The following is a 12,349-nucleotide window of genomic DNA, read 5'->3' on the forward strand; positions in this document are numbered from 1 at the left end:
CATTTATTTCTGTCATAGAATTAGTTTTGACACTGCAAATGCGTGTTCTGAGGTCAGTTGAAATTAGACTGTTATTCCTTTGTTGCAGAGTGCTATTGCTTTTAAACCCCTCTCTGCATGTCTAATGTATTAATATCTCATTCCATTGGTTGTACAACAGCAAGGAACTGTGCAATGCCAACATCACCATGTGCCCGCTGTGTGATGTTCAATGCCCGTATTGGATGCTCCATGAAGCGTGCACGCACGTGGCAGCCAGCAGAATCTTTGACAACGCAGCTACGGTTTTCTTTGCTATCTTCATGTCACTGTGGGGTATGTCATGATGCAAGCAGGATTTGAATGGTTTTCTCATTGGGTACAGAGTTTCATGTAGCTGTGTTTCATTTTAAACAGTTTATTCTTAGCATCTTTGAAAGGATCAACATACAGCAAAAGAAATCAGTCACAGAAAACAAATTAACACTTTAAGAAACATGATATATAACTTCATAAAGAGACAATTACTCAGCTCTAAAATATTGGACATGACTAGAAAATAAACAAAAAAAAGCAGTAAAAAGAAAAAGCAATAACAATAATCATCACATGCATTGAAAAGCATTGTACTTTATACACTGTAAGCCTTTCACTTCTGACCACAGATATATCTGTGGTTTAGGGGTAACTGCATTTTCATCAGTCCGGACGGTCATTTGAATACGTATACTTCCTTGTGACTGCCTTGATGTGTGTTGAAAGCAATATCTCAGCAAGTTTTGGCTCGATTTTGATGCGGTTTTTTTTCATGTTGTTAAAGTTAAAAGCTGTTAAATGTGTGAACATGGCTGCCAGGGCGTACGGTACAGAAGAGGTGGCTAAAATTTTGTTTGATTTTCTGCACAACGTTGACAATAGCAACTACGAAAACATGATTGAAAACAAAAGTAATGTTGTTGTTGATCAATGGAAGTGATTCTGGTTATCCTTGTGATGATTACATGCTTCAAGGTACATCAGCAGGAATGGGGCGGGGTCATGTTAGAAGTTGTTGTTGAAAAACCCCCAATAGTTTAGCTTGAAATCTTCATTTTGGGGTTTTCATTTACTATGAAACCCTCTAGATGAAAGTTTCAAGCCAAAATAGTGTTAACAATGAGCTTTTGTGTTGTAATATGGTGTGACAGTTTGTGTGGGAGAGTGTGTGTGTGTGGAGGTTATGTGTTCGTTTATTTATATTTGTATTTCTTTTTATCAGAATGATTGCTCTGTGTGAAATTCGGGCTGCTCTCCCCAGGGAGAGCGCATCGCTATACTAAAGCGCCACCCATTTTTTTGGTATTTTTTCCTGCTTGTAGTTTTATTTGTTTTTCCTATCGAAGTGTATTTTTCTACAGAATTTTGCCAGGAACAACCCTTTTGTTGCTATGTGTTCTTTTACATGTGCTAAGTGCATGCTGCACACGGGACCTCAGTTTATCGTCTCATCCGAATGACTAGCGCCCAGACCACCACTCAAGGTCTAGTGGAGGGGGAGAAAATAATGGCGGCTGAGCCGTGATTCGAACCAGTGCACTCAGATTCTCTCGCTTCCTAGGCAGACGCGTTACCTCTAGGCCATCACTCCACATGTATAGTGTTTATGTCTAAAACAGCATGATAGTGAAGGAAACAACATAATTGCACTTGGTTGTTGTGTCTAATACATTTGCTTATATATAAGCACCATTTCCACACATAAGATAAACAACTTGAATTTTCTTCTTTTTTGTTCAAAATATTTTGTGTATTTTTTCCTAAAAATCTGAGTGGGAGTTATCTTACCAGTCAACATTGAACTTATAATAATTATATTCTCTATTCATTTTCCTTCAAGAAAATATATACTTTTACATACTTTTAAGCATAATTCTATTTTTTGTGATTTTCTTTTTGAGATTGGTGAATATTTTGCAAAATTCACGAATAGTTCTGGAAGTGGAAGGGTTAAAACATTGTAGTGAATTTGATAAACATATTTAAAAGATGAGAACTTTAGAAATTACACGTACAATATTGCAGTCATACTGCACATTGTTACATATTTTTAGCATGATACTTTTAAAATATAGAGTATTTTAGAAATTAAGAGAAGATAAAATCCATCACTTTCATGTGTACTCATATGGAAACACACACATAAGTTCATGTACACACACAGGCACATGCACATACATGCACACATATGCACGCACACACATGCATACACATGGATTTTAAGAGTTTAAAAGGTGAATGTGGAGTAAAAGTCTTCTGAGCTCTGGATTTCACTTTCAGAGTTCCGTAGCATCGTCTTGATGGCAGCAGCTCATAGTGCTTTACTAAAACATGACTTATCACTTGTCTTTCAGCCGTTGCATACTGACTTCTCTCACTCCTACAACATTATCACTGTCACCTTGCCGCCTTCACTCAAGGTCACATGACAGGTAGACTTGCGCACAGTGTTCGCATTCTGCCTTCACTCCAACCCAGGGATAAACAACAGGACTACATATATCCGCATCCTTCCTTATATTATTGAATACACAGAAAAATAAACATGTCCACATCTTCCCTCCAAGAATAAATTATATCAACTCAGGTGACACAATCACAAATCTCTCTCTTACACTTACAAGTTAAGCTTTAACAATGAACATAAATCCTTAGATAAATACTTGCATTTAAAAAAAAAAAAAATGTCTGTTTCTTGGCCTTCTTTCTGTTTATCTGGAGATTCTTTCTTGTTGGACTTTTCTTATGTTGAAGATGCTCACAACTATACAGACTGAATAATTTGGGCCCAAAACAGGCACTGAGGATCTTGTAACATCCTCAGAACCCAGCTTTAGTTAACTAACAAAACAAGTAAGAAAAGAGTATTGATAATGTACTTTCACCTTGACGAATTCTTGTCTTACCTAACTAGTGTTCTCAAAAATAGATTTTATAGAAAAATCTAAAATTGTTAACTTCAGAAGAACAGAATGCAGTAAATTTAGCATTATCAAACTGGCAGAGAACACTGAACTTACCACTGCTTCACAAAGCTTCCTAAAGCTTGACAGTCCCAACATCAAGGGCTCACATTCTTTCAGAACATCAAGTGTCCCATGACACTTTGACCCCAAGGTCTAACTATCCACCAAAGTTCCTCACTCCTGTTTGTCAAGAGTGGAATGACAATAATTTGAAGCACTCCACAACACATCAATTCTTGAACACATTCACCAAAGCACCAAAAGCAAGTGCATCACTAGCACTAGCCTTTCTCCACAATTCGAGTTCAGACCAAACTACAGTAACATAGCCAAGCTATACAAAAATCTTCCCTTCACAAGCAGATAACACTGGCATGACAACCGCATACATCCATCACATCATTCAGAAAACAGCTCACTTACAGACTTCCGTACCAGTGCATAAATGAACCTCTGAGCACAGACTCCATTCAACCAATATTCCCTTCTGCAAAAAAATATAAATCTGCATTTGTTGTGAATACAGTCAACATTCCTGTCCAAAACTAGATAATTATCTAAAATAGACCAAAAATGTCAATATGCATTGATTCTTTCAACTGTTTCACTTTCTGTTACCAGTTTAGGTACAGGCAGGGAGTCTTTTTGATAATCTTTCTTTCCTTTTCAAAATGCTCAGATCCAGGTAGTTCTCTTTGCACCAGAAACAAGACTTTTTTAAATTTTTTTTATTTCACCAAAGTAATGAATTGAATAGATCTTCAGTAGGTAAAGGGTCACAATATCTTATGACAGAGGTTTATTTTATGCCGCTGCAGTCATTTGTGTTTAGTGTAAAGAAGACAGGGGACAGCACTTTTCCTTGAGGTGCACCTGTAGAAGTAGAGTTTTGAGAAGAATGGAAGACTGAGCTCTACTGAAAAGAAAGCTGGTCATCCAAAGAGTAAGCCTTGGATCAGCATTGAAGTCCAGCAGTTTGAGGGCTAGGAACTGGAAGTTGAAAAATTAAAAGTGGAATAGAAATCTTTAAATGTTTAAAAACTCTCTAAGCAGTCAGTCAAACTTAGAATAATTATCTCTTTCAACACTTTTGGCATTATGACGGTTTGTGTCCACCATACCATATTTGCTGATTACAATCAGCATGCTGTTCATCATTTCCAGTCTTCATATCAATCTCATGAAACTACTGGTACATTTCCTTAACTGCATTCCATTCGGACACTTACCAATGCTTTACTTTATGTATTCATCAAGACATCTTGCTATAATAATGATTTGACTTTAATTATGATTTAATTTATAAAGTGCATTTCCATGTTGAACATGCTCAGTTGCGCTGTACAATGTCAACACTGATGTTTAAAGCATGCATTTAAACGCTAAAATGAAACGCGCACACACGCATGCACGCACGCACTCACGCATGCGCGCACGCGCGCGCGCGCGCACACACACACACACATACACACACACACACACTCACCATAGACAATACACACTCATCATATATATCATATGAAAAAGCCTAAATATGAATAATGCAATCTCATATCACAATACTTAAAAGCCCTATCACAATAAACAGAAACCATACCACAATACTGAAAATTCACTTCCAAGTCTTAACACTGGTCACACACATCACAATACAATAAAAATTCTGCATATTCAAATAAAAAATTTAAAAGCAGTCACACCCTCCCCCTTCCCCACAACACATCAAACACATATACAAACAGGCACTCATTTATAGCGCATGTTTACTCTATAAAACAGACGACTTGGTGAGGTTGACAAGACTAGAAACATTTCATTAGGTGTTCTAATTACACTTAGTTTCAGCTGCATCTGCTGAAGTTATTTATTCTTTAGTGGTAGTAAACATTTTGAAGGATTGTCAGCTCAAAAGTAGAATTTTTCATTTTTTATTTTCTTTGTGAATCAGTTCTTAAAAAAAAAGTAGTTAGTCATTGCTGGGACATAGCAAATCACTGTTTATTTGTGGAAACTTAAAATCATAGTTGGAATCAAGTCCATGTTTCACAAGCATAGAGAAGCATTGATTGAATCAGTGAGTGCATAAGTTTTACTTCAAATCTGAGTGTGATGTCTTTTTTTGATCTCCAAATGGTCTTCTGGTTTGGAGCCTTCATCTGTGACAATTGCACCCAGTTACTTGAACCCAGATACAGATTACAAAAACAACCAGTTTACTATGATTTCAGTGCTAATGCCATTGGTGTTATTTGTCATGGTCTTTGTCTTTTCTGCACTGATTTCCATACCATATGCCCTGGAGGTGTTGTCAAGTCTTTCTACCAGGTTGGAGTGTTCAGTCTCATTTCCTGCCAAGCCATTAATGTCATAGGCGAACCAAAGATTTGTGAGAGTTCTGCCTCTGATGGTGACAGTGCTGTAATGGTCTTCCAGTGCATCCGACATGATATGTTTCAGGAATATGTTGAACTAGGCCAGGGAATTTAGATTAAAATTCGCTTTAGGGCAAAATGTCTGCAACAAAACCGTTCTTTTTATGATAAAATAGAATAAATCATACTGATCACACTGATATAAAGTTGACCACTATAGGGGGGCGGGAACATAGTAGATTTTGATTTTTAATGTCCAGAATCGAATATTTTTATTACTTCTACCTGTGTGAGAGCGCCTTACAAAGAGTCGCAAGGCAAGCACAGGCGAAGGTTACGCAAGCGCGGTATTAGGGGTCGCCAGAGGAAAGCGTTCAGCGCGGTACGGTACATGTGACTGACTGTTGCCGCGCTGATGCTGATCTGTGAGCAGGTCACTGCGGCAGACAACTGATTCTGAACAGAGCTCTTTGGGGTCAAAAGGAAACAAACATTTTCAATTTCATGTATTTTGTACTAAAGTGGTTGACGCAAATCCGCTTTTATGAATGTTTTCCAGTTTCCTACCATTCATGACATATCATAAAGAATGAAATCGGTATTGTACCGACTGCAAAGGTGAATTTACGAAGGCAGCATGGGATCATTTAGTTCGTATGTACAATTTTGTTGATATTTTATGCAATGCACAACTTGGATATACTCCATGCTCCGCTTATTAACGTGTAGAATGTAAATATCTAAATATGTGTTAACCCAGTTCGGTTTCAATGAACATTATCGACGCTATGTCCAGACAATAAATTGGGAAAGTATGGAGGGCAGATGATGGCAAAATTGAACATCATGTCTTGATGTGAAAAGAACGATATGAAATACATATTTTTCTTTGGAAATGAACCAGTATTTGCAAATGTGACTCACGAACCCTGGCGCAGTATACGTCGATTTATTGTGGGATATAAATAATAATCATGATAACAGTGGATAATAAATTTTATTAATGATTATGTAAAACTTTGTTGTAACACGTGTAACATTGAATCCAAATTACCGTGCTAAACTAATTTTCCTGACGCAGATGTTTGAATTACTGGATTTATAATAATGATAGTAATGAACTTATCATGCAATCCTTAGCCAATGCAGTGCATTCAAACAAAGCCTGTGCAAAATTATGTATTTTATAAATGATTACCTAAAACCTTATGACATATGTAACATGGTACCCAAAATACCTAAACTAACTCCCCCACCCTGGATGATTTTATTTTTCAGAAACACTGCAGGCACTCCATTTTCACATCAATTCTCCCCAGTGTTTTAACTGTTTAAAGTACTACCGTTCATCTTATTATGAAATGGGAATTGTATTATTTATATCACTTGACAAAAGTTTTCCTCTTTATCTGAAGAATTGTGATCAAAACACCGGATTCTTTGTATCTTTCTATTCGGTCAATCAACAGAAAACTGATTAGCGTTATCCTCACAGTGAACAAATATGTAGGATTGCAGAAAAACAAAATGTAATAAAAGTAAGACTTTGAGAAAAAAACAAAACCAAACAACAACAACAATAACAACAACAAACATCAACTAAAAATAAGGAATTTTATTATCTGCGTAAAGCAGAACATGTGTTCTGTGTCCCAATGTGACACCTGACTTCATCTCAAGCACTGCTAAACGTGAAATGCTTCAAACTTAATAAATTTTAAGAAATTCATTCACAAGCAATGTATACTTTGGTTTTTCAGAACTTGTGTGATGTAAAATATGGCTGTTCTAATCAAATTTTGCAAAACAATAAGCGCGTAGGGACTGACATGTTTTGGATACAACAATTTTTTTCGTTCCATGCTTCGTCTGTCTTGTGAACTGATAAACTACATCATTTCGTGATAAAACTTCACCACACAGCAAAAGCCAAAATCAAGGTAATTTAAGGGGGTTATTTTCTACTTTGAACTTTGTAGTTTGGAACTTTTGATGCAACAAGTCTTCAACTGAAAACAGTCTTACTGACCCACATGTGTTGACTTGGTTCGAAATCTTACGCCAGTATCCGTATGTATATTACCGCATCTTGCCATGTGTCAGAAACAGTGATTGTGTCTAAACTTAATCGGATCAGAGATAAATGTACAAACAAACCACAACAACGACGAAATTAACATACACATTTTAAATTTTTTTTATTTTTTAAATATAGCAACCATGGGGTGCGAATGAACATATTGGAGATTTCCATGTAACATATATACATCTCACACGCTGTCGGAAACAACACATTCTCTGAATCTGTGTTAAAACACACACGGTTGAAGGGTGTTTGTCAAACCGATTTACGCGTTTCCGTGATGAATCCGCATGATTTATGTGGAAACAGTTCTAATTTTGTTTATATGTATATTTTTATTGGGTCGTTTACATGCACAGAAGTAACACAGAAAAGCGGAACTGAAAATTAAGATGCAACGTCGATTGCATTTAAATAGTTGAATAGACATTTTTTTCAGAAAATGAGTGTATGTGCTGCAGAAGATAGATGTGTTGACTACCCGTTGCAAGTAAAGAACGTGTAGTGTATTCATGAATGTGCTTGCCTTTGAATGAATAAAAATACGTCAAGAGGAACGGGTTGTTTACGTCTGTCACGCGTGTTTTTTGCGTAATATTTCAAACTTAATGTACCATTTTTATTGATGATCAATGTTTTATTATCACAACAAATGAATATAGATCAGGTCTGTATGTTTGTACTTATTTGTTTCTGACCACTTCATGTTCAGACACATTGCCATGTCACAAAATGGCGCCGAAATTTTGGATGTTTTTAATAATTTTCAACACATTTAAGACACAAGAACAAACCATATTCTCACAAAATTGTTGCAGACATTTCTCTAACATTTGAATAATCATTGTAAACACATGTTTATACTGAATCAGACTGAGAGACCCCCATTTCCAACAAAGTTCTGGGCCCGTATGCACGTCGATCCGGATAGAGGGCTATCCGCGAATAGCGCCTATTCGGGTGGATAGGCCGCAGATTTTGGTATGTATGTCAGAACGCATAAGCTATCCGACTGGGCTAAACGCGGATAAAGTTATCGGTGCCTCGGGGGTCAGATAGTGAGCCTAAACGCGGATAAATATGGCGGCATTGATGTTTTTCCAAGTGAGACAGCGACGGCAATTGCGAAGAAACCGCATCTTTCGTGACAGAAAGAACCCGTTTGACCTGTACGATGACCATGACCTGTTCCGAAAGTTCAGGTTTAGGCGGCAACATATTTGGGAGCTGACAAACGAGGTGGAAGGTGAGATACGGCTGGAGAATCGTGGGTTTACCTTGACACCCTTGAAACAGGTGCTTGTTACACTGCGGTACCTGTAATAAAAAAGATCATACATTTTTTTAATTTCCTCGCTGGAGAAACTACACCCTGAAGCATTCATCTCTGTATGGACACTGTAAACACAAATATTTCTTTTACAAGTTGCACACACACACACACACACAAACACACACACACGAATGCATACACATTCATTTACCCACATGACCAATCCCCCCTCCCTCCCCCCACCCCCTCGACACACACACACACACACACACACACACTTTTCTAACTTTATTATTATTATTATTGTTATTATTATTTTTTGGTTTTGTTTTTGTTTATTTAGTTATTATTTTTGTTTGTTTTTTTGTTTTGGGTCTAATATCACTTTACAGTGAATAGACGTTATACTGAAGATTAACACACACACACACACACACACACAATAACAGGTTAAATGGAACAATGGTGGTTGATCGATGCAGGCGGGGCAGTTGGAATAGAAGGACATCGCCATGAATTATCACGGATTAACGAATCAAAGAACAAAGTCAACCCACAACTCACCTCCGATGCCTTCGAACAAATTGGAGTCCGCTCCTATGATGTCGAGAATGATGTCTTCGTACGGGACCGGTGGTGGGGGTGGACCTCCTCCCGTTTTGCGTTCATCCCTCTTCTTATTCAACACAGCCCCTTTCATGGAACGCCATTTGTCTTTCAATTCCTGCACCGTGCGAACGGCCACTCCGCACGCCTTCACCTTCTCGGCTATCTTTTTCCATGTATCTGTCTTCTGAGGGTTGGTTACACTCGGATTCAAACTGCTGAATAACAGCGCACGTTCCACCTGCATCTCTTCCAGAAATACTAGAATTTCATCAGCACTGAAATTTGGCTTCCTAGTGCGCTTTGAATTCTCCATGGCAAGTAATACAAACAATAAAAACTGGGACTGACGAAAACCGACGAAGCACGTACCAGCGGTAGTTCCACGAGGGAGGGTATGTCTAAACCGAAAGCAATGCCTGCTGTACCGCGGTTTTCCAAAGAATCTATAAATAGCGCGCCGTGTCCTGCCCCGTAAACGCGGAGAGCTATTCAATCGCGAATAGGGCGACGTACATACCAAAACCGGAGAGGGGCTAATCGCGTTTAAGCTCCGAATAGCTAACCGCGTTTAAGCCCTAAACGCGAATAAGCTAATCGGGTTTGACGTGCATACGGGCCCTGGAGACTGACCCATTTTCATCTTCCAGGCAGTCTTTGCTCTTCATGACTATCTGATGCACTTCATTTTGCCACCTTCATATTCCAGCTAGATACATTTTCTTTCCCACACTAAACTGACGTGCCTACTGCGCCAGGGTTCGTGAGTTGCATTTGCAAATACCGCTTCATTTCCAAAGAAAAATACATATTTCATACCGTTCTTTTTACATCAAGACATGATGTTGGTCGATTTTGCCATCATCTGCCTTCCATGCTTTCTGAATTAATTGTCTGGACAGTGTTCCGACAATGTTCATTGAAACAAACCTAGTTAACAGGTATTGAGATATTCATATACTACACATTAATAAGCAGAGCATGAAGTATTTCCAAGTTGTGCATTGCGTAAAATGTCAACATAATTATTCTTACGAACTAAATGATCCCGTGCTGCCTTTGTAAATTCATCGCCTTTGCAGTCGGTATAATATCGATTTCATTCTTTATGAAATGTCAGGACTGGTAAGAAACTGTAAAATATACATAAAAGCAAATTTGCGTTTTCTACCAATTAAGTATATAATAGATGAAATTAGAAATGTTTGTTTCCTTTTGACCCCAGAGAGTTCTCTTATTTTCTGTACGGTATCTGTCATCTGCCGCAGTGACCTACTAACGGAGGTATAGGACAGCATCAGCACGGCAGCAGTCAGCCACAAGTACTCCTCCCGAAACGTGGAGGGGGTCAGGCTGGTGTTCTCTTGACCCTCTCCCGGGAGGCTCACTACCTTGTCGTGGTCGGGAGGCTTAGTGGCCAGTGATTGAGCGAGCTATGTCGGCAGGGGCATCAGTGCTTCTTGGGGTTTTGCTGCTCTGGTCCCAGGTCTTAATTGACAGCCTACATAGCCATCGTAGCTGTTCGTGCTGAATAAGTGGTGGTTTTTGTACTGATGCCCCTGATAGGGCTTCCCATGCCGAACAGGTCGTGAGTGAGGCCCAAACTAAACGTGACCCACTGTCCCTTTCGCTATTCTCTATTCTTCTTTTTACCGCCTCTTTTCTGTCCTCAGCTCCCCATCAAGCCTTCTTTTCCACATTCTTTTTTCTCTGCGGCCTTCTTCAGGCCCGCCATGTTTGCCGTGCGGCGCGACCTGTGATGGAGGGGAATGAGATCCTGGGGATTGAGAGAGCACGCTGCTCTCAACACATCCCTTTGGCTCGGACCTCTCCTAAGACAGGCGGCACACATTGGCCCGTGTGTGTCAATCGGCTACCCCTTCGTGGGGCTGGGTCAAGACTGGCAGTTTAGAGGCTAACGAAGATAACCCCCGTAGTGCTCGGTTCTCTGTCCCCGGGAGCTGGGCATGATCGGGGGGGAACACGTTGGAGCTAGGCTGTTGGTCGTATATCCCTCCCGAAACCTGGAAGGGGTCAAGCTGGTGTTCCCTTGACCCTGGCCCCTAAGTTGGACCCCATGGTGGGTGGGTAAGGGAGGGATGAATTTACAATTATTAAACATGAATCCTAAACAAATACACCCCCCTAAACTCGGAAAAAGGAGGAGACTGGGAACAGACGACTCAGACTCAGATTCGGAGGTCGTTGAGACCTCTGGATTTTGGCCGTCGTGGCTTGTGATGGAGGGCGCTGATGACGACAAGCCCTTGTCAGCTCTCAGCCCCTTCGCTATCCAGAAGGGCTTTCAGTGTCTGGCAGGATCGCTGAAATCCATCAAGAGGCTGAGGAGCAGAGCGGTTTTAGTGGAGACAGAGTCTAAAAGGCAGACACAGCTTCTGCTCAAGGCAACCACTTTTGTGGATAGGGCGGTGAGGGTTTCCCCTCACAAAGGTCTCAACTGCTCAAAGGGGGTTATCAGATGCCTGGAGTTGAAAGGAGTGTCTGAAGCTGAAATCAAGAGCGAGCTGTCCTCTCAGGGAGTGACCGACGTGTACAGGGTGACGGTGAAGAAGGGGTCGGACAGAGTCCCGACCAACACATTTTTCCTCACCTTCTGCTGCCCGAATGTCCCCAAGGACATTCGAGTTGGATACCTGATGGTGAGTGTAAGCCTGTATGTGCCGTCCCCTCTAAGATGTTTCAAATGCCAGAAATTTGGACACGTGAGAGACCAATGCAAGGAGGAAGAGGCATGTGGCACCTGTTCAAAGGCGGCGCACCAGGGCGATTGCGTCAATCCAGCCCGTTGTGCAAACTGCGGAGGCGGCCACCCGTCCTCATCGAAAGACTGCCCCGCCTGGAGAAGGAAAAGGAAATCCAGAAGGTGAAGACAGAAAAGAAGATATCGTTCTTTGAGGCAAGGAAACAGGTGGAGGCCGTGTCGCCTAAGGTGTCTTACGCCTCTGTCGTTAGACCCAAGATGGTGGACGTTGCGGTCCAGACGACGTCCACAGGGACGCAGACGGATGACGTA

At 40.2% G+C, this 12,349-nt stretch overlaps 1 protein-coding gene across 5 annotated transcripts in view; it reads left to right on the plus strand.

Moving 5' to 3' along the window:
* Positions 1 to 12,349, plus strand: part of LOC143283114 (anoctamin-1-like) — a 358,246-nt gene that overhangs the window by 162,544 nt on the left and 183,353 nt on the right. For all 5 annotated transcript variants that reach the window (XM_076589234.1, XM_076589235.1, XM_076589232.1 and 2 more), the window contains one exon: positions 161 to 315. In XM_076589234.1, coding sequence (XP_076445349.1) covers positions 161 to 315 — 155 coding nt within the window. The remainder of the gene's footprint in view (positions 1 to 160; positions 316 to 12,349) is intronic.

Source organism: Babylonia areolata, chromosome 6 (assembly GCF_041734735.1).
Source record: "Babylonia areolata isolate BAREFJ2019XMU chromosome 6, ASM4173473v1, whole genome shotgun sequence".
In the NCBI taxonomy this organism is placed as follows: Eukaryota; Metazoa; Mollusca; class Gastropoda; order Neogastropoda; family Buccinidae; genus Babylonia; species Babylonia areolata.